Source organism: Echeneis naucrates, chromosome 7 (genome assembly GCF_900963305.1).
Source record: "Echeneis naucrates chromosome 7, fEcheNa1.1, whole genome shotgun sequence".
NCBI classification, from domain to species: Eukaryota; Metazoa; Chordata; class Actinopteri; order Carangiformes; family Echeneidae; genus Echeneis; species Echeneis naucrates.
The window spans coordinates 23,790,820-23,814,810 of NC_042517.1; the positions used below are offsets into that span (position 1 = coordinate 23,790,820).

At 39.4% G+C, this 23,991-nt stretch overlaps 1 protein-coding gene across 1 annotated transcript in view; it reads left to right on the top strand.

Annotated features, from left to right (window-relative positions):
• ntsr1 (neurotensin receptor 1 (high affinity)) overlaps positions 1-23,991 on the top strand; it is a 53,492-nt gene that overhangs the window by 25,584 nt on the left and 3,917 nt on the right. Inside the window, exons 2-3 of the mRNA XM_029507185.1 lie at positions 10,348-10,549; positions 20,895-20,979. Coding sequence (XP_029363045.1) covers positions 10,348-10,549; positions 20,895-20,979 — 287 coding nt within the window. The remainder of the gene's footprint in view (positions 1-10,347; positions 10,550-20,894; positions 20,980-23,991) is intronic.

Genomic DNA, 23,991 nt, shown 5'->3' on the forward strand with positions numbered 1-23,991 from the left:
TAGACTATGCAATTAACTTTAAAATACCAAATTAAAATAGATGCATCTAGCTGAAGTTGCTAAGTGACAGGTTAATGATAGTACAGGAAAACAAAAGAAACCCCCTGTTTTAAAGTTGCATAATGAACCAGGACAGGTTTGGCTGTTAGACAGCCGGTAGCTGATATGTAAATTAACTATTCATTCATCTTCTACCATTTATCTGATCACAGGTGTTGGAGTCAAACCCAGCTCACACTTGGTTCTCAAGTGACAAATCTGTATTGGATGTCCTGATTTCATAGAGTCGTGACTAAACAGGAAATGAGAGATTAGAAAAGCAAAGCATCAAATTCAAGCCAATAAGGAACAGGGCTCTCAAAATAGTGAGCGATTCCCCTTATGCCCTCAACTGCAAGACAGCAAGTGGTGCTTTTTGTGTGACATCCTACACAATGGCTAGATGTTATGTTTCTGTCATGGATATAGAATTAAATGTAAATAAATGTGCATCCTGTGAGTCAGAGGTTTCAGCAGGGCCCAGGTTGGCTGATTGGGAACATGGAGAAAATTCTGTTAGCCAGTTAGCCATTTGGGCCATGAGGGCTGATGTTCAAGGCATGGCACTGGGTGTAAATGTATCATAGATTCGTTCACAGGGCTCGCTTGACTTGCAGCCCACTTCCAGTGTGGTGGTGAACAATATAATTCCATTTTAACTCCAGCTGATGGCATCACCTTGTCCAATTGTACACTCACTTTAGAAGTGTTGATTGGATGATATACCGAAAGTGAATCACAAAATGGCTTACAAAGTAAAAAGGAGGCACTGAAAGGGTGAGGATAAAATAAAAAGGAAAGCCCTAAAATCTGATTCAGGCAGAAGTTTATTTTACCAAATGAACAGTTGTAATAAGTGCCAGCCTGGGCCTGGTTTCAGCTGATTCTGTTTAACTGACCTTGTTTCCTACAGGGTTTTATCATTAACAGGCTGCTGAAAACTGGAGACATTTATTTCAGTCTCAGATTAGACTAGCTACTGGCGAAGTGCTAACTTCATCCATAGTTGCTTTCTAATATAACTTGATAGTTTATAAACATATATCGTCAAAAATACAAATGCTGTAAAGTGAGTCAATAATGTTGCAAAAACAATAAGGTAAACAGTCTAATGACATCATGTAATATGAAATTAAAATCTGGAGACACCACTGATTTTACTTACACAACCCGAGACAAATAATATTTTCAGTCCCAGTTTACATTTAGAGGACTAAATGGCTTAATTTGCTACGTGTAAACGTGGCTTCTGCTCACAACAAAAACACTTGTAACGTAGCACCATTCAAAAGCTGAGCTCTGTCCTAAAGGGCAGCAGTTTCCCAAATATAATTAACATCAAAGCTATTTGTCAAAGGGGAAGCATTGATGATACTGTTGTAATGCAACCCTTGTGACAAACTCACAGAACAAAAACAACCATGAGCAAGATCTTAAGATAAGACAGGCCGAAAAAAATCAGGGGGTCTGAAAAATGACGAGATGTTAAGCTTCCTGACATTCATTTTGAAATGATTACACAAACAAAACCTGATTGAAATGAAACCCACAAGTACCTCTGTCATTCAGATACCTGTTGGGAGATACTCAGAACAGTCACTGAGTGTTTTATGATTATATCTAAAAGTGTAACCCACCAAAGATAAAATAGAACTCATCCAATGTGAAGTTCTTTTTTTTTTTGTCTTAATTCAAAACAAAACAAACCAAAAAAAACTTTCATGCAGTAATAAAAAACTCTTTCACTGAGTTGTCAGGTTGTGTATTCAGAGGAGAGGAGGACCTCTTCTCTATGCAGTCATGTCACAGAGGAGCTGTGAAATGAAGAGGACATACATAAAGAAGAGCAACAATAAAGATGTACTGTAATAAACCTTGGCAGCTGGCAGGACACCAGCACAAGGCACACAGAGCTATATATTCATGACTTGGAGCTTCAGAGCCACTGTTTGTTGCTTTGTTTTATTTTGTGTAATTACTGCACAAATATTTATTTTAAGAAATGTTATGTCAATAAAAACCCTTTTCCTTTGACGAAATAAAGCTCAAATGTTTTCACTGCATTTTTAATCTTTATTTAAGTAGCATGTTTCAACATCAGTAACTCCTGCGTGAAAATATTAAATTAAACATGAGTGAGTCAAAGTTTAAAAACCTCTGTGGTCTTCAATTCATTTTGAAACATTGATGCAATAAAACTGGCAAATATCTTTGAGTGAATCATATTTTACTGCTCAGCTTCATTTGGGGACCTCTGCTGCAGTGCATAAGGTATTAAGGCTTGAGTGAGAATAATGACAGTGACAGACAACAAACTGTGGGCTTTTCTGGATGGTAGCTTAGCTGGAAGCTGTTGTGCACATTCTCTGTAATAGCTCCAGACACGACAGACACACATCTGAAAGTGTGTAATGATTGACACTACTGTAATGATCAGGCAGTGAGGGCCACAACAATACTGTGGTATATTCAGGCAGTGCTGCAGAAACTCTGTGAAGCTCATCCTATTCATTACTCACATTATTTCAGCCTCCGGAAAGAACTGTGGGTAAAAATGATCCCCAAACAGAGTGTTGTTCTTAGAATTGTCTGTTTTATTGCAGTTTTTCATTGGAGTCATGAATTAAAAAATAGCCACCTTGGAAAAAATATATTCTGACATCAGATACAATAGCCATAAATTGGTTTATGTGTTATGACAGCAGCTGAAAGATCACATCATTGTTCTGGTCTCCTCTTCCCAGGTTTCTCTCTCTCCTCTCTTTCATAAACATGGCATGATGCTGTCAGTGACAATGTGATTACTGACACTGACAATGAGGTAGTGGATGATGAATTCTTAATCACAGTCATCAGTTTGATTTATCCATTTATGTGGATGAAAATGTTACTTTAGCATTTTCAAATTCAAGCAATCAGTCCCTTAAGCTGGGAAGCATGGTGGCATAGTGGTTAGCACTGTGACCCCACAATGTTGCTTGTGTGTTGGCCCTGCGATGGATTGGTGACCTGTCTAGGGTGTTCCCTGTCCCTCGCCTGATGTGAGCTGGGATTTGCTCATGGAGGGACTTAAGCTATTTGTTCCTGGGGTAGTGAGCATGTAGGCATGCTGAAATGCAAGAGGTACTAATAGCTTGAATTAAGGTAACAGCAGTCAGTGCTTGACAAGGTTGCACTCGGGTGTAGCCTCTCATGTCTTGCCAATCACTTCAGGAAGAGGAAGGACTTGTTTGTTTTGTTTCTCACTTGTCATTTGACCTTCTATCAAGCTTTTCAGTTGAATAATGCCCTTAAAAGGCCGGAGGGAAAAGCCCAGAGCAAGAAAAGAAAGGTCACAGTTTAGTTCCTGCTAACACAAATGGTTTCTAAGGAAGAGAAGCTATTTCATGCATTCCAAGTGTTAACTGCCATTATATGAGAGGTAAAGGTTATCCTGACAAGAGTTTAATCAATTTCTATTTGGGGTCTTCATCCATTCAGCAACTCCAGCCCATAGCAGCATTAACTAGAAGGGTACTTTGATTGAGGCAGTGTCTACACCACTGTGTTTTAGGTTTAAAACCCATTCTTCCTTTTTGCATCAGACAAAACACTGTGGGACTCATATTTACTCTGGGAACTACACGATTTGGGTTTAGTCTGGACAGGACATATGAAATCGATGACATAGACACCCATAGTCATTTCCAAAATGGGTCTTATCGACAGCCAACATGAATGAATTACTGAAGTTGTAGCAGGGCAACACAGCAGCATAGTGGTTTGTGCTGCCTCACAGGAAGAAGTTTGGGGGTCTGATTCCCAGCCTGGGGCCTTTCTGTATGGTGCTTTCATGTTCTTCCTGTGTCTGCATGTGTTTATTCCAGGTACTCCATTTTCCTCCCACCATCCAAAGACATCATGTTTGGTTTAATTGGTGACTCAAAATTGCCCGTAGGTCTGAATGTAAGTGATTGTTGATCTTTCTCTGTGTGTTGGCCCTGTCATGGACTGATCACATGTCCAAAGTGTACCCTGCCTACTCCCAGAGCATTGACCTGGATTGTCTCCTGTCTCCTGCAGTGCAAGAGTGAACTTGTTATTAACTGTTATTAAATTGTTAATTGCGTTATTAAATTACCACTACACCAGCCTGCTTTCAGTTTATACCCGCTTGTGCATCTCTAGTGAAGATTGAATTTGGCTGTAGCCTGAGGCCACTACTGCTATTGAAGTAGCCAAATTGTTTTGACAATAATTGACATGTTTGTAGGAGCCAGAACAGTACAGCGGCACAATAACGCAACTTGTCCATTAAGAAAATAACTGGCCACTGGTGCCGTCTCCAGAAGCCTAGTCTCTGGCAGCCTCACAGATGCAACGTCCAAAGTCAGAAGGCAGGTCGGGTTGCTGGGGCAGAGACGAGAAGACATGGTCAGGTACCAGGAGACCCATCTGGAAAAGAGAGCTGGAGAGTACAGGATGTGACAACAGGCTGTGGAAGAGAGTGAGTGTGGAGGAGCTGGTAATCAGGAGGCTGGGTGATAGAGCCAGCTGCAAGGCAGGCAGGTACAACGGGTTGGTTAAGCATATCATAATTGTATTCATGGAGACAAATCAAATCAGATTTATTGGAAAAAAGTTACATCAAGGAACTTTACATATAGAGCAGATCTAAACCAAACTTTATAAAAAGATAAAAATAGACCCAACAGAGACCCAACAGATCCCCCGATGACTTGAGACTGAGAACATACACTCTTTCGGAAAATGTATGCAGACCTCGTAAATACAATGGGATGGAGGGCCATCTTCAAATCAACTTCATTAAAATTTGATTTCTTATAACAATCATTGGAGTTTGCATTTCATTCAGTAGACTGATGGTTTCAGCCTCTTCAGCATTGGCCTCAGGTTTCAGACCCAGAGTCAATGTTCACTTTTTCCTTGACTGAGAATTGATTGAAACTTCAGGCACAACTCAGTAATGTATATCAATTCATTTATTCATTCATCTTCTACTGCTTATCCGTTTCTAGGGGTTGGGTACTGGAGCCAATCGCTCAGAGAGAAAAACTGGACAAGAGAGAAAAAAAAAAAAAAAAAGAAGAAGAAACAAGTACAGCTACGATTATGCACACTGCTGGCACGTTTCCCTGCCCAACCCTTTCGAAAACTTCACTGTGTTTATATAAACACCAGTGCTCTGAGCTGCTATGCCTCAAGAGCTCCTTGTCCACAAAAAATGTTTTCTTCTCAGAGAGCACCAGAAAATGGGCTTCACAACAATGGAGCAGTGAAGAAAGCCTGCAACATATTCACACATTAATATTACACCTAACGCAGGTCATGCATCATAGAATCAAAATGAAACATTCCTCGATGTTTTTGTTTTCTTTATGTTTCACCCTTTTCCCCTCCAATCTAACAGTAATTTCATAATTTAATATTTTTTTCAGTTTCAACTTACTACTGTCTCTTAGAAGTACTTTTCTTTACACCCAAGTTGGAGTTTTCAGTCACCTATGTAGAGCGGGGGAGAGCAAGAGGGAGGGTGAGAAAGAGGGAGAGGGGGAGAGCGAGAGAGAGAGAGAGAGATGCTCAGTCCTTCCCCCAGTAGCCTAGGCCTACAGCATAGCTAAAGAGTAGAGGACTTTTAAACTATAAACTCTGTCATAGAGGAAAGTTATAAACCTTGTCATGAGTCCGCCCGCCAGACTGATACTGGAAGTTGGTTCCATAGAAGAGGAGCCTGATAACTGAACGATCTGTCTCCAGATTTACTCTTGGAGACTCTATGAACCACAAGTAAACCTCCATCTAGAGAGCGGAGTGGCCTGCTAGGACAGTAAGGAACTATGAGCTCTCTGAGATATGATGGAGCTTGGCCATTAAGAGCTTTATATGTTAACAGAAGGATTTTAAATTCTACTCTGTATTTTACCGGCAGCCAATGAAGAGCAGCTAACACAGGAGAGATGTGATCCCATTTTTCTGGTTCCTGTTAATATTCGTGTCACAGAATTCTGAATCAACTGAAGGCCTTTTAGAGATTTGTTTGGACATCCAGATAGTAATGAGTTACAGTAGTCCAGCCTAGAAGTTACAAATGCATGGACTAGTTTTTCTGCATCATCCTGAGAAAGGATGTTTCTGATTTTCCTAATGTTTCTCAGGTGGAAGAAAGCTGCCCTACTAACTTGTTTTATGTGAAGGACAAAGGACATGTCCTGGTCAAAAGTTACAAGGTTTCTGTAAATCCTGACTGAAACTCTTCGAGCAAGCTGTTTCTATGCAGATGGTCTTGTAACTGGTTTGCTACTGCTTTCTCAATAATTTTAGAAATGAATGGAATGTTTGATAAGGGTCTATGGTTGGCCAAAACATCTGGATCAAGATTTGGTTTCTCATGTTGGGATTTAATGACCGCAGTCTTAAGAGTATGAGATACATAACCCAAAGATAAAGTCAAATTAATCCAATATAAAATGAATGGCTCTCTTAAGAGGCTTGTCAGTACTGTGTCTCATAGACAGGTCGATGATCTGGATGATGAGACGAAAGAAACTAACTCGGAGATTCAGAGGTGAGAATGATTTCAGATGTAAAAGAGGTGTTGCAGTTGATTCAGGAGTTGCTGTTTTCAGTAGAAGATTGTCTAATGTAGGCAAGAGCTGATGAATTCTTTCTCTGATTGTGAGAATTTTATCTGTAAAAAAGTCCATAAGAGCTAAGGGGTTCAGCTGAGCTATGGCTCTCTGTCAGCCTGGCTACAGTGCTGAAGAGAAACCTGGGGTTGTTCTTGTTTTCTTCGATGAGTGCTGAGTAATATGAACTTCTAGCACTGCGGAGAGCTTGTTTATATGTTTTTAAGCTATCTTTCCAGGCTCTGAGAGACTCTTCTGACTTACTGGAATGCCAACATCTTCCTAATTTCCTTGATGTCTGCTTTAAGGCACGGATTTGGGAACTATGCCACAGAGTCATCCTCGTGTTTGATTACTTTCTCCTTGGAAGGGGCAGCCGTAGTGTGGGCATAGTGCTAATCATACGGTCATCAACCTGCGTATGGGAGAAATCTTCATTTGAATTTAGATATGGCTTTGTTGGAAATGATGACTGAATGTTCTCTTTAAATTTAGCCACAGCAAATTCAGAAACATCTTCTATAGCTGAATTTTTTCCTCGATGCTGTGCAGCCAATTAAACTCAAATGTAATGAGGTAATGGTCGGTCAAAAGAGAGTTTTGAGGAAGAATTGTTAACAGCATGTGGATCATTCACATCAATTGAATCTAGTAAGGAAAGAAACCCAGAACTAAGGCTGTTGCTTTCTACATCTACATGAATATTGAATTCTCCCAGTATAATGATTTTATCTTTATGGAGTACTAACTCTGAAGCTGTAGTAAAATGTTAAATTTAGATCAATTTATTATCTACACCTATTAAAACATTCATCAATTAACAACATCCATGCAAGTTTATCATCTCCACAAGCTTGTCACACAGCAGCTGAAGTAAGAAGTCAGCTGTCACACTGACCTCTGGGAGCACCTCATCCTTCTTAGTATTTTTTTTTTCTTGTTTGTTTCACTTCCTATCTTGCTACAGTGTTCCTTCTCATTAATCTTCACCACTCCCTTTATTTCCCTCCTTTTATGTTCTCTCAACAGCGAACCATTTACGGTTGAGAGAAACGATTTCTATTATGATTTGATGAAAGTTGGCATCCATTTGAAGTTATAGAAAACAATGACGAAGCTGCAACACGTTTGCTGCTTTCAAGTAATTGTGGACACTATTTGCCTACAATTGCCTTTATTTTGACATAAAACTAGTCACTCTCCTGGATTAAAAAAAGATGATGCAAACAGAAACACCAGACGTTGTGTGAATAATATGAAAGAAAACATTAACTTTTTTTATTCATTTATCTTCTACCACCACACTCCATTTCTGGGTTGCTGGAGCTAATCCCAGCTCACACTGGGTGAGGGCGGGATACACCCTGGACAGGTCATCAGTCCATCACAGGGCCAACACACAGAGACAGACAGAGACCAACAACCACTCACGATAGGACCTACTGACAATTTAGAGCCGCCAATCAACCCAGTGTTTGGCCAATCACAGATCTTTTCAGAGAGAAAGAGCACTTTCCAATTGGCTGTCCTTCAAAATGCACCTTTAAGTCTATTCAGATGAACGTGCTGCCCAGTCCTCTAACCTGAACATTGCAAGTTGTTCTTTTCAATGTCCAGACATGAGTCATCTCTTGAAATAGGCACCCATGATGACAGGCACACTGTACCTCGTTGTCACGGTTAGCATGATAGTGTGAGGGGTGACCGGACCTTCTTGGTTAATATAATAGTCAGACTTGGTTTGGTTTAGCAAGTAACAATGTAGTCAACTCTAAATTGTCTCACTACTCTTGCTTGCTCTTATTGCTAAAACTAGCCAATAATCACCTGGTAAAAAAAAAAAACAAACAAAAAAACAATGAGGTCATAACATGTTGACAGATGACAAGTATCAATATCGGGGAAATGAATTAGAGATAGGTGGAAGTCGGTGTTTTCCAAGATAAGTAACAGGTAGCTAAGTTTAATCACCTGCAGTATCTAAAGCTAATTGTTGATTGTGTTGGTGGATTTACCAAAAAGCAGGTAATGAGTCATTATCTTGATTGTTACTGATAGTTAAGCGTTCTGTTAACAGCTTAGGTTTGTGTTATTTGTGTCAAATGGAGTTAGATTTTTGTTTATTACTTGACTAACTTCTGTAAATGGTGGGAAGGAAGTTTGCAGCAGTTGTATCTGCATTTATTATAAATTTGGACGAGAGAATTTTGTGCAATGAGTCTGTCAGTGTTTAACACATTACTGATAATTACATCACATGGCCGAAGCGAGAGCAAATTCAATTTATGTGAAGGACAACTCAAATGGCTGGCTTGGCTTTATTTGCTGTTCACCAAATCAGGTAAACCTTTAAAGACAAGAGTTACCATTTTAATTAGACATTTTAAATGAATTAACTACTAAAACATTTTAAATGAACTACTCAACCCTTTTAAATGAAATAAAGAAAAAAATCAAAAATCTAATTTCATGAATTTTAGTGAAGTTTGAGCATTTAACAGAATTTTAATATTTTCTACCTGTGCATTTTCCTTTTGTATCTTACGCTTTTAATTTTCCATACTCATTGTTGGTCCTTTACCAACTTATACAGACATGTAACATAAACTTAAACATATTAGGCGGCACTAAAAACACCATGAAAGTAAATAATACATTTTACCAACCATTGATGTTTTTGGAGCAGACTTGGAGCTTCTTTTCTCTCTCTCTGAAGATAGTTTGTTTGAATGACTGAGAGGCTTTCTTCTCAAGTGCACTCAATCAGTAATTAGTAACTGGTCAGGTGACAAGCAGCTGGTATGCTGCTGCTGGTGCACTCTGGGAAGTGTAGTCCTTTGAGAACTATTCCTGAGATTCAGCTCAACGTTCTGTTTATTTGTCTACATCTGGTCATGGCAAATGATGCAATTTTAACATATTTTTTCCCACAAATTTTAAAACAAAACAATTGATTAAAAGAATGTTTCATTAATAATGGCTCATTGTTGAAGCTGTATTTTCTCTCACTGGGGACATTTTCATCTAACAACAGAAAAGTTAAACCATTTGAAATCTTTCACTTAAGCATGGTGGCAAACAAACATCAGACAACATGAACATTTTGCTTTTTGTTTTCGCCCATCTGTGCTGGTGAAAGCATACACATTGTTTCCAAGGATCTTGGCTGTCAAATGTCAAAGGTCAAGGTCACAAGGACATCAAAGACCATGGTTTATGGTCTTGTGAACTTGATATTAACACCATCAAGGGTTTTCTTGAAATGTATTCCAAATGTCCTCTTTGGCTGAAGGATAAAACATTTAAGGTCAAAAGGCAATGCTTTGAGGAATCCTTTAAATACGGCTCAAACATTGATTAGGACTAGTTCTGCTTTGTTTTTCATTTCCATTAAAAAAATTATCGCATTGCCTGACAAATTTTAATTTAATCAAAATGGAATGTAAATGTCTTGCTTGGCTCTTTTTTATTTTCTTCATTATTTTATGATTCATTCATTCATGCATTGATGCATGGGGTGCTAGAGTGAATTGCAGCTCATGTTAAGCAAGGGCAAGGAATACCTTGGACAGGTACCCAGTCCATTACAATCATTCTGTGATCTTAAAATTAAAACTTAAGAGTAACTATTATATCGATCTGAAAGAGATTCTCAGCTTCCCTGTCTTTCCTCACCAAACAGGCAAATGCATTTCTGTCCTTTGTGGTTCCGATGGTGGCCATATCTGTGCTGAATGGGATCATAGCCAATCAGCTCCTGCGGATGTTCCGTGAGGCGGAGCAAGAGAACCGGGTCTGCATCATCGGGGGTAATCCCACCATGCTGAACGTCACAGTGGAACCAAATCGTGCTCAGTCACTTCGCCACGGAGTCCTTGTTCTCCGTAAGTGAACATCCCCTCACTTCACACACACAAACATTCACAGGAGAAATGACTGAATGATGAAAATTCTATTCTAAAAGGCGGCCCTTTGTTCTTTTTTCTCCATATAACCCACTCATATCTTACTAGTATACGGATTGTTTATATTATATCATTTATTTTAAAATACGAGACAGACAAACACACATTGATCCATTCATCCATCTTCTGGGATCAGCCAGAATTGACGAGGCCTCCCTTTAAACCCTTGACATATAAATGTGGGAAATATCATTCAAAGTGGGCTTTTTTGCACACAGCATCAATATGATGTGCCATTTATTGTTGATTACAATTTAATACAATGTATTTGTATTGATGTAGACATTCCACAGCCAGGTCATCATTCACTTAAAGAGTGTGGTCTAGACCTGCTCTAACTTTGCTATGATTTGGCGCTATACAAATAAATGTGATTTGATTTGATTTTGACTGCTGTGAGAATGACACTGGGGTCTCTGTCATTTCCTTTGACACACTGATGTCAAAGTATAAAGCAAGAATACAATAACTGTAACATTGGAAAAGTTAAAGATATGCACACTAAGGATGAGTGAGTACACCACTATCCATATCCATATCTGTTCAACCAGCTACGTTATTTGTATCCGTACTCGTACTTGGAAGGGGCGGGACTTAAACAAGAAGGGGGCGTGGTTTATACAAAGTAGTTTTTTTTAAGCGTGAAATTGATATTGGTCGGTCAGAAGTTGCAGAAGTCACTGAGTCTGGTCCATTTTTTTTTTTTTTGTGGCACAAGTTTCTTGTGTTTACTCTGAATTGTAAGCCTGATATATTTTTTATTTTATTATATTTTTATTTACAGCTTTATTTGTATTACACCAAGGTAAGAAGAGCGAGCCAACCAGAAAAAAGCCTGACCCAGTTTGAAACTTTTGGGTTGTAAAAAGCTATTCTAAAATTATGATGTAGTAGTGTGGATGCATTCCCTCATTGATGCTTACTATAGAGATGCTCATTTGTGTGCTCAAGTGGCATGTGTTCAACTTTTACGAATCTGTGCTTTATTTTTGTAATATAACACACTACTTCTTTCTACAATGATTCTGCTCACATTAGTCTAACCCACGACTTCATATGAAAACTTTAATTTAATGCTTAATCAAATCAAGGTAAGCATCGTGGCCAGATGGGTCCAGTTTGGTCTGTAACACTCCCTGTTGTTGCTGAGACTTGGAGGTTTGATAATGCCAGGCAGTTTCAATTATGGGAAGAGCATTTTGAAATGGTCCTTGATCCCACTCTGACTGTGAGTCCCAGCACACATTTGTCACACAGAGACAGGCTAATCTTCACTCTAATGGGCTCAGGTTCTGCATTCATCAATTAGGAAAGCAGAGTGAGATATTGACTAGAATGTAGCAGAGATTAATGTCACCCTATCCAACGTCAGTCCCCCACCAGCGTTGTCTCTCTTGCTCTGTAACATCATTACACCTGCTATTTATGTGTGCATGTGTTTGCAGTCAGTCATAATTATCCTGCCTTTGTCCAAGTTTTTAGTCATTAAACATCAGATTTTAATAATCACCCTCCTTCACCTTGAAGACACAGACCAGTGTTAATTAAATGTGTGAGTTGTGGTCTCTAGAAATAACACGCACACGCCGAGAAAACAGCTTAAGGGGATTTTTCACTGTTTTCTTGTCACTGCAAAGCTATGCAGTCACTGGGCCTGTAAAACAAGTTGTGTGCTGTTTGATTATGAACACATAATGATGCCTATCTGCTGAAAATTTCTTATTTTTGAAGGTTTACCTCTCCCTGGAGTTCATGCTTTACTCAAAAAAGCCCAATGTCATCAGTAATGACCTTCTTTAAATGGTGTACAGAAGTGGAGGTTTGTCTTAAACGTTCGAGAATTTATGTAATTTACTGAACACAAGATTGAATTGGAAAATCTATTTTGTTGTTAATTACATAGTCATTGTAGACAGAAAAAACAAACATACCACATTCTTCTGGCCGTATGAGTGAAGCCAATTCCTCCTACTGCATCAGACAGTACAATGAGGAGCACCAGCACCACTACGCGGGCAAAACTTTAAATGTCCAATATTTTACACCTTCCCTGTGTTTTTAACTGTGTCAAGTGTTAATAGCCATAAGAAGATATACTGATGGCTTTACGAACCAAAAACTTTTTCAGTCTAGTTTCACATCTCCACTCTGTTCCTCACTTTTGATTATTCTCAGTGGTTAAATAAAAATATAAAAGATTTCAGGCACTGACAAAACAATAAAAGGTTTTATTTGATGGCTTTGCTACATCTTGTTGATGAACTGTTTCTAGTTTACATTCAGATCTCTATTCAAAATGCAATTTCGGTCCCAATGGCACCCCTCAAAATAAATGTGTAATAGGTCAAATAACAATTATGTGATACCTAAGCGGTGAGCCGATGGATTTTTGAATTCTGAAGCTCATTCTGTGCTGTTGCTGCAGCGCCTCCCTGTCTGGTACATTATCTAGGTACAGACACCAAAATAAAACTGGAAATAAACTGAATGAGGGAAAAAAAAAAATAAAACATGACCAAAATCCAGGATACTTCATGACAGTACGCACCCCCCCCCCCAAGGGACGGCTACAGATGGACGGACGGGCAAGCTTATGTGACTCCGCCCTGAGGGGAAGATCCTGAGTAGACAACCAAACCGCTTGTCCTGGCTGGTAAGAGGGGGCCGGAGTCTGTTACCTGTCCGCAATCCTCTCGTTTTCTGCAGCGGCCCTGACCAACTGACGTCAGGTCTGGCTCCAAATTCTGCAACAACGAGGGATTGGGCAGATGAAATTTCCACTTCAGTCTCAAGTTCAGGAAACGGGAGGGGGGGGATTGATAACCGAAGACACATGTGAGGCAACGAGAGGAGAGTTAGACACCAAAATAAGACAGGAAATAAAATGAATGAGGGAAACAAAAATAAAACATGACCAAAATCCAGGATACTTCATCACACCCCACACCTCCAAACCAATCACTATTTACTTTTTTTTCTGTCTCAGTGTGTTGGTGTAGAAAGGCTTTCTTCTGCACCCTAACAACAAGCAAAAATACTCACATTAGTTTTGAATGAAGATTTGAATGAAAAGAACAATTCCAATTAGTTTTACACATTATTTTGCTTTTTTTATGGATTGTGCGGAACTCTGCCTGATATATGGGAGTCTGTACAGTAAATGTGTGAGTGTGTGTGTGTCTGTGTGTGTTTTTGTTATCCCTGTGGTCCATCAATGCAGAGTGGGCTCCCATTTGTCTGGAGTCTATTCCAGTATGGCAGCTCTGTGCTCAGCTCTCAGCATGTCACTATTTATAGCTGTCAGTTGGTGTGGTGTTCGGGTCTGTGGGACCCGTTTTCATTTTTTTTTTAAAGAAAAATGGTACAATGAATTAATTTTTCAAACTGAGACTCACTGACTTTGGCTCATTTTCTGTGAAGAACATATATCAGAATACATATTTAATGACCACACACCATACACCCCCCCTACACATTTCTATTACATATAAGATGTCCAGATCCACTGGACTCGGGGCTAATAGAAGTGTGGAAATTGATGTTCTGTGTACCACACATGCACACACACACAAACGCACACACATTTATAGCTTTGCCAGTGTGGTTTCTTATCACAACCGATCAAGATGGCCAAAAGGTACTCTGCACAGAGGGCCCTGGAGTTGATTTTGGAAGAGAGAGAAGTTTTTGATGATGATGTAGAGGGAGATGATTCAGAAGAAGAGGTTTCAGAATTTGAGGATCACATTTCTGAAAATTCAGAGTCTGACAGTGACTCTGAAGAAGATGATGAGATTGAGCATCAGCCAGTTCCAAAACAAAGACGAGCCACAGGACCAGGCCGTCAGCAGCCAGCCCCAGGACCAAGCAGTCAGCAGCCAGCCCCAGGACCAAGCAGTCAGCAGCCAGCCCCAGGCCCAGAACAAGCCAGTCAGCATGGAGCAAGTGAGGAAATATGGATGTCAAAAAATTCTGAAATTGAATGGTCTCCTCGCCCAAGAAAAGAGCCACCCCGGAAGGCTGCCAATGTGATAAGGATGCAACCAGGGCCAACACGGATGGCAGTTACTCACATACAGGACATCAAGTCTTCTTTTGAGCTTTTCATCCCAGATTCCATCCAGGAAATTATTCTTGACTGCACTAATTTAGAAGGAAGACATGTTTTTGGAGAGAGGTGGAAGGAAATGGATCAAACCCAATTACATGCTTACTTTGGAGTTCTCATCCTTGCTGGAGTTTTCAGGTCCAAAGGGGAATCCGCAGAATCTCTGTGGGATGCAGAAACTGGCAGAGAAATTTTCCGTGCAACAATGTCTCTGGAAAACTTTCACATCATTTCCAGGATTATCCGCTTTGACAACCGAGATGACAGACCAGCTCGACGGCAGAGAGACAAACTAGCTGCCATCAGGACAGTGTGGGACAAGTGGGTGTGCCGCCTCCCCCTGCTGTACAACCCTGGGCCAAATGTCACCATTGATGAACAGCTGATGCCATTTAGGGGCCGCTGCCCCTTTCGGCAGTATATACCATCTAAACCTGCAAAGTATGGTATAAAGATCTGGGCTGCCTGTGATTCCACTTCCTCATATGCTTGGAACTTACAAGTCTACACAGGGAAACCTGATGGAGGAGCCCCCGAGAAAAACCAAGGAATGAGAGTTGTCCTCGACATGTCTCAGGGACTCAGTGGACACAACATCACATGCGACAATTTTTTTACCTCGCACAAACTGGGACAGGAGCTCCTGAAGAGGAAGCTGACCATGGTGGGAACAATAAGGAAAAACAGGTCAGAGCTCCCACCTCAACTGCTGACTTCAAAGAACAGGCCTGTCAAGTCTTCCAAGTTTGCATACACGGCTGACACATCCCTGGTATCCTATGTGCCAAAGAAAGGCAAGAATGTGGTACTCATGAGTACACTGCACAGGGATGGAAGAATCTGTGACCAGGAACATCACAAACCAGAGATCATCATGGATTATAATGCCACAAAAGGAGGGGTAGACAACATGGACAAGCTGGTGACGGTCTACAGCTGCAAACTGAGGACTCTACGCTGGCCACTGGTGATATTCTTTGACATGTTGGACATCTCAGCGTACAATGCCTTTGTCATTTGGATGGCACTGAACCCAGAGTGGAAACGAGTGAAGCTCCAGAAAAGACGGCTCTTTCTTGAGGATCTGGGAAAGGCATTGGTGAGACCACAAATTGAGAGAAGAAAACATATCCCCAGAACCCCAGCCTCTGCAGCCATGGTGAGGAGGATTCAGGAGGAGAATGCTGGTGCCCTGTCCACCCAACCAACAGAACCACAATCTGCAGAGCCTGAAGTAAGTGTGTGATGCTGTTGCAGTACATGTCTGGCACTCATGTCTTGTGAGAGAGAGAGAGAGAGAGAGAGAGGTGTTCGTAAAATTCCTGATCTTTTCATTATTCTAGGTTGTGAACACCAGCAACAAGAAGAAGCGGTGCCAAGTGTGCGGACCCAAGATGGACAGGAAAACACGATATACATGCATCAAGTGCAAAAAGTATATCTGCAACACACACACAGTAAAGCTCTGCCCCTCATGTGTTGTATAGGCTAGTGGCTAAAGGCCATGTGTTCAATGGGGCTGATGTGTTGTCTTGACTGATATGTTTACTCTGTGTTCATGTGTTCAGCTTGTGTTGTGCACCTGAATGGGTTAAATTTCAAGTTCAAAGAAATAAAAGTCAGTAGTTTTGAAAACCTTACTTCACTTGTAAATTTGTTTCCACTCACATCTTGATTTTAATTGATTTTCTTTCTTATGTTTTCAATAATAAGTTATAAATGTGACCTAGCAAAGGTAAAGGGCAAATATTAACCATATATATTGTTTATACTGCTTGTAATTGGGATAAGGTAAACATCTGTTCAGTATTTTGACATAAAAATGTTGGATTGTGAGGCATTAAAAGCCACAAAATGCAACGGGTCCATCAGACCCACAAACGCTGGCTGAGTAACAATAATATGAACATTACACAAGGTAATCAGTCATCAAATATATACACTCAGGCACTCACACACACCTCAATACATTTTCAAACCCATGATTGTACTGTCCTCTATCCCTGCTTTTACAACTTGAGTGTGTCTGTGAATTATTATTATTGATTATTCTTGTGCTGTATGTGTAGCTGTTGATAGTTCAAGGTAGCAGGAGAAGCTATTGCTTTTTTAAGATTTGTATTGCATGTGTTCAGGAAAAAGGTTTTGAGACTGCTAAACATTTCCACAAAAAAGAAACGTTTTTAGCAAATGCTGTTAGATGTGCAAAGATTGAAAGGACAGTCTCATATTAAATTTTACTTTGCTCTGATTCATTTATCATTTGTGGGCCTTTGTTCTCAGATACATTAGTGAGGTGACGACTGGATTCATTGATAAATGCAATGGTTTTTTTTTGTAATTACTTGGGATGAGCAAGTACACCACTATCCATATCTGTTCAAACATCTACGTTATCTGAAACCATATTAGTACATAGAAGGGGCGGGACTTAACCCAAAAGTGGGCGTAGTTTAAAGGAAAGTTGTATTTTTAGGCCTGGTTGATCAGAAGTTGCCATATTTATTGTAAGCCTCAATATATTTTTATTTACAGCTTAATTTGTATCACACCAAGGTAAGAAGAGCGAGCCGGCCAGAAAAAAACCTGACCTGGTGAAGAAACAGTGAGAGTGAGAAACACAATACGGGCTGCATGAAATCCTGTCTGTCACACAAACACCGCTTCTGTTACCAATCAGGTTTTTACCCCATAACCCCATAAAGTGGGGCAGATTTGAAACGTTTGGGTTATTAAAAGCTATTCTAAAATGATAATGTAGTAGTGTGGATTTATCCATCAGGTAGTTGGAAATATCGATGTTTGTCACCTCCAGCTATTCACTGGGATCATTTCTCCATGAAAATGAAGGCAAACAGAAGGGACAATGAGAAAGACCCACAGATGTGAGTTTTTTCCGGTACAGCCAGGGTGTTAAAATAATCATCTGACATGTTGAAATAATGTTTTAAGATAACTACTGGACAGTGTATTTTAGATTGTGCAGCAGATTTTTTTCCCCTCCGGTGGGTGTGGCTTTTGGAGTATGACGCATCGCTCTCTGTCCTATCACAGGACACTCTGAGGAGGATTTTCCAGCCTGAGTAAGATATTGACTGATATTACTCGTATGGTACTCATACTTTTCAAAATTGCTATATCTGTATCAGATACTCATTTCAGCTGAGTATCCGGCTAAATCCTAGTAAATACCGTCAGTGAATGGGAATTCTGACCAAATGAAATCATGAAAACTTTATAAGATGTTGAGCGTAGAGTGATGAGAGGATTAGTAAAATGCAAAAAAGGGAAGGGGAGAAATACTTTCAGAATACTTTGCAACTGGGGAGATGCGCTCACCTTTTGGAAGCAATGACCCATTTAAGTAGAATTACATATAGTACAGGAAAACTTTCTGTTTCCTAATTAAATTAGTCAATATTTGGTAAGCATCCACTCTACTTGACGAAATGTATTCTATTCTGTACATGTGACACAGACAGAGCAGTCATATACTACATTCCCAGATTATTGCTACCTTTAGTGTTCCCTCAGTACATATAGAAGGCATTTTCTTACTTTTCAATATAAATCAGAAACTTGTTCCTGTTTTTAGCTTATCTATTCTGCTCTTTATTGATCAATGTGTCTGTCTGTAACCAATTGTTAATTGCATGTCTGTCTCTCTTGAGAATGGGACCCCATGTCTTAAAGCAATCAACTGTAAACATAAAATTTCCATGAAAAAATAAAAAATAAAATTCATACTAATGTGTGCTGTTGCCTCACAACAAGAAGGTTGTAGGTTAAATTCTCAGGCCTGGGACCTTTCTGAGTTTGCATGCTCTCCCTGTGATTATGTGGGTTTCGTCCAGGTACTCGAGTTTCCTCCCATTATCCAAAGACATGCATGTTTAGATTAGAGTGTGAGTGGTTGTGTGTCTTCATCTGTCACTGTATGTTGGCCCTGTGATCTGGAAACAGATAATTGGTAGAAGAAATGAATTAATGAATGAATGCTAATGCCCTTCAAGTATTGAATAACAAGAATGATAATGTACCACAATGTTTTTAGGCTTTAGCTCACGATGGATGCATAGCTGTACACTGAGACACCACAAATCCCTTGACTCCATATTTTCAAATCATGAAATATACTCTGTACATGAAATGGGACATTTAGAGATGGAAGGCATTATTCATAATCTAAACTTCTTCAAACCATCTCTGACATCTGATTCCTTCCTAACTAGACTTATATGTGAATTTACATTCCATCAGGTATCCCATGGTTGTTATTGATGTCAAACTGCTTATTTATTTCTTCAGGGTTTTGGCCAAGGATGCTGATTTATTTAAAACCTCTGTTTTTGCAGTAGAGCTGAGGCAAGTCTGACTGATTGGTGAAACTTAAACTAGTGTTGCTCTCATGATTATTTATCTTTCACAGCAAGGTTAGAGTCATGGTTAGTACCACACAAGGTACAATCCAATACAGACAATGGATGTGAATTTTAGTCATATATTCAACTTCTCGTTGTGAGAATGTGTTGCAGCAAAGGCATAAAGTATATACATATACCATCTTTTCGCTAACATCAAAAGAAGGCAAATGCCGTTGCTCTAGACAAAAACACAAGTATGGAGAATTAACCTCACAAAGCATAGTTTTAGTTTTATAGGTGGTGTCACCCACAGGCACACACAATAACTGCTTACAACACAGCAAGCTACCAATTTTGGTGAATTATGTCTGCTAGAATAGAAGTCACAATACTAACATCAACATGCCTGAAGATAAAGCCACGGCCACACATTGTATCAGTAAGGTGTACGAGTGAGGGCAAGGGTGAGTCATGTGGGCTGTGTCAGTCAAACCAGTCAGTCTAGATGCAGGTAAGCTGGTGTAAAATAGTCTATAGAAACAGGTCACCATTGATGTCTACAGAAAAGTGCCTGTTTCGTGGTACAGGTTAAATGGGTTACATACATGGGTTACAAATAGGACTGTGTAACCTGTTCACATGCCAGACTTTTCTTCTGCTTTTAACACGCTGCAATCTCACCCGCATATTGCAATATATCAGCTCACATCCTATTGTAGCTCGTAATCTTTCTAACACAGAGAATTCAGCAGGTTTTTGTGCATGGTAACATGTCCACCGTCAACACCTTAAGTACTGGTTTTTACATTGCTTTTTTTATCTACACAGACACCTGCAGGACTTGCCAAGAGGGCAGCCTCATATAATTTCCTGATAGTACTGCCTTAATGACACTCCTTCAAGTGGCTCAATCAGGTCATGGCTGTGCACTATCACCATTTGTAGAGTGGTGTGATGACAGCTACCTGGACCAAAAGCTAAAAAATCTACTAACTTGTTCTATCCAAGAAGCCAGCATCACACATGGGGAAAAGATTGAAAGCACAGATGCATATTCGTATCTAGGAACCCTGTTGACTGCAAACTGAGGTTTTATACACACACAGAAGTAATTGTGAAACAGGAACAACAAATAAAGGATGCAGAAGCTGAATTTGTCATGTCTCTCAGAACGCTTATTATTATTCAAAGTCTTCTAATGTTTTCTTTTATCTGGTAGTTTTTGAATTGTCTGCGAAGAACAAAAATACCCTCTGCAACATCTTCAAAGTATGGTCTGAGACCACTGGCATCCTGAGCATATTTTGATTCAGGAATTATGTTTAATTCTCTGAGGAGGTCTCCCAAAGGAAAACAAACAGATATTCATATTATTTTATTCCTTTTGCAATCTTTCAAATTTTGCTCCATGTATGCAGACTTGTGTGCTCATTGCTGCTCTGATTGTTATACGTTACCTGTTGCACTGACAGGCAGTCTGAATTAATGTTTTTAATCTTTAGATGACTGAGGTTGTTCTGTTATTGTGTTGATGACTGGCTGGCAAGAAACTGAATTGCCCTAGGGGAATGCACAATAATTCCTTCAGCCCGTGTACTGAGCCATCATATGAAGGTTGCAGTGGTCCTCGGTCATTGTTGGGGACACTTTTCAATCAATTTGATTGGGAAAGTGTGTTCAAACCTTTGACTGGTAGTGTATATATATGTATATATATATATATATTACACTTCTGATTTACACTTATAATTTCTGTTTTTGTTTCTGATGTCTGTCTGTCCCCTGTGTCCAGGAGCCGTTGTCATTGCCTTTGTGGTCTGCTGGCTGCCGTATCACGCTCGCCGTCTCATGTTTTGCTATATCTCTGATTGGTCTGAGTGAGTACACACATATACACACAAACGCACAAATATTGGCTCTAGCCATTACTTAGAGGGCCATCAGTTAAGAGTGCCTGACAAAGAGGAGCAAGATAGATACATCTTCCTGATTAGATTGCTTTGATTTAACATTCTCATCCTCTCTCTCTGCCCCTTTCTCATTTTTTTCTTTCTTTTTATTAACAATTAGCTTCTCCAAACTAACTATTGCTCCTCTTATTAGTTCTAACAGAAGCCATTTTGGCAAATGAATGAATGGGCTGAGAAAACTTTTTCCCTATGAAAAATGACAAAACTGCATTTAAATGGAGGAAGTAACACACGGTGACTATATACAAACTGACTGTTCAGTCAGTGATAAAGACAAGGAATTTTTATTCAACTGTAAATGTGACTCGTTTCTCATTTCCCTCTTCCTAAGACCCATTGCTGATTATAAACTTACAGGTTGTGTATTACAGTATTTTTTGATGATGAGACGTATTCATATGTTTTCAAGTCACTTTTATAACCTTCTATTGTTGATGTTCTAAAAAGAACTTGAATGGCTTGTAAGGGCTTTTTTTTTTTGGATTGCAATATATATTAATCACAATTAATCGCATGCTTGAAATGTTATTTTAGATTTCATAACACGTTTTAAGTGCATATTATCAATGTAAAGCGAAAAGCAAAATGACGAAAATGACGTTGTTCACCTCGATATAGATATATACATATGCAGTGGTAGAAAAAAAATGCAGCCTTTTAATCAAGAAAAGAACTCACTGGTGTTCTCCGATGAGCATGAACATGAACTTGTAATCATGTGATCTGGAGAACTAATTTAACTGCGGTCTTTTTAGTCAAGGCATTTGTGATCATCATATGTGGATACATGGTGGATACAGGATTTCGACACCCCATAGCATGGAACAAAACAGATATGCAGAAAAGTGTCTGTGTCGTGTTTGTGGAAGTGAAAACCTTGGTTTGAGAGAAGATGGATGAGATGATGGAGCAAGACTTTTGTTTGGCCATGAAAAAATGCTGGAAAACTCTTCAGTGTCTCCGGAGAGGAAAGTGTAACTGCATCCGCACTGTTTACCAGGTCAATTGAGAGCTGCTGATGTCGACTGAGAAATTAGTCAGGTGGTGAAAGAATACTTTGAGGATCTCCTTTAATTCCACCGGCTGGCAAAGAGGTGGATCCACTCATCACCGGGGCTGAGGTTGTCGCAGCTGTTAAGCAGCTCCACAGAGGCAGCGCCAACTTTCTCAAACGTTTGGTTGCCCTTCTCAAGAAGGGGAACCTGTAACAGCTGGTCAAATGGCATATTGCTCTCCTTTAATCTCAGAGGCCACACTGTGGCACTACAGCAAAAATAAATGTCAAACTGCTGACAGGATATTATATGTGCATTGCTTTCTTGGAGTTTAGAAAATGTAATTTTATGAGCGTGGCATCGCATAATGTAAAATCTGTAGGTCCAGTGTCAACATATTATCAGGGCTCAGAGAAGAAACAATAACGTATGGTACATGTATAGTGTGCCATAGAAGGTTGAACCAAACCAGGAAAGAAGCGAATGAAGTTTAGATTTGGATTCCACTGCCAGCTTCTTCAGTTTTTCCCACCCACTAAACCTCCTGCTTTCCACAATCATATCCATAATAAGTCTTTAATTCTCTTCTAAACATGCCCAGAATAGTTACTGTATCATTGTCATGTATGTTTAGGTGAGAAGTGTTCAAATATGAGGTCTTCTTGGAGCAGCCAAGCAAACTCATCAGAGGAAACTGAGCAAAATGCAATCAGTAAAATTATGAAAGCTGCGCATTAATTTGCTCTTTTGGAATGCATTAATGAACAGGAGTGGCAAAAAGTTTTGTATATTTGCAAAAGATGTACAATTTAACATTTTTTCAACAATGAAATGAGGCACTTTACAAAAAAAAATTCTAATATCTCTTTAAGCTGAAGACTAGTGGGAGGCAATAAAACTATAGTACTATTGCTCAAATTAGCTCCAATTAGTTAATTACTTATTCATGAGAAGTCTTTGTATCACATAACTAAGCAACTGGTTAACACCCAACAGTAGTTCTAAAAAACTGAGAAGCAGTTTGTCTTTAAATTAAGTAGATTATGCTAACCCTGCACTGACGGGCCAGTGTGCTTTTGTGAGAGAAAATTACTTTTGTTTAACCCTGTCCAACAATAATAAGGGACAGTTATCTTGGTGTGTTCTATTAAAAGGAAGGAATAAAATAAGAGTAAACGGAAAAGGGTATCCAGAAAATATTATTTTATTTAATTTTTTATGTTAGCCCCTCGTCTGTTCAGATTTCCTTTGCTATCAGTTTTGGTGGACAGTGGGAGACAGATGACAGACAGGGACCGTCAGAGTGATGGGATATGTGACTAAAAGAGTGCCTTTTTAAGACACAACCTACAAACGTATTAGTTCAATCCACCTTAAAAAGATTGAAATTAGGTATTATGACAAGAAGTTAAATACAATAATAAAATAGAATAATAGAATTGAAATTATTTTGTTACTAAAATGTTTTGAGTAATATTTTTTGGGCAACACAGGGCAGGGCAACATCATGTTCAGTACAAATTCTGACAGACTGCAGTCTCATTGACTAATTTATTCACAGTGATTCACTAAAAATTGATTAATCTCTTCAGTTGCTGCTGAGCACACACTCCTGCTTTATGTCCCTTGAAAGTTCAAATCTGGCCTTTGATATGAGGTGGTATGAATGATATGAAGTAAAAATGCCATTGGAGCTGGTTTTACCAATTTCATGCACAGCACAGATGGATGTGGACTGGGATTAGGAATCATCAGTGAATGTTCTAAGTGCTGGTAGCAGTTACAGCCACTGAAATATTCAGCTTTCCTTTCTAAGAAACAGCAAGTCATTTCTGATAAATTGATCCTGCTTCCTTTATCTTAATGGTGTGCCTTTATGCTGACAGATACGCTTGTCATTGAGTTTCTGCACACTTCAGTGACC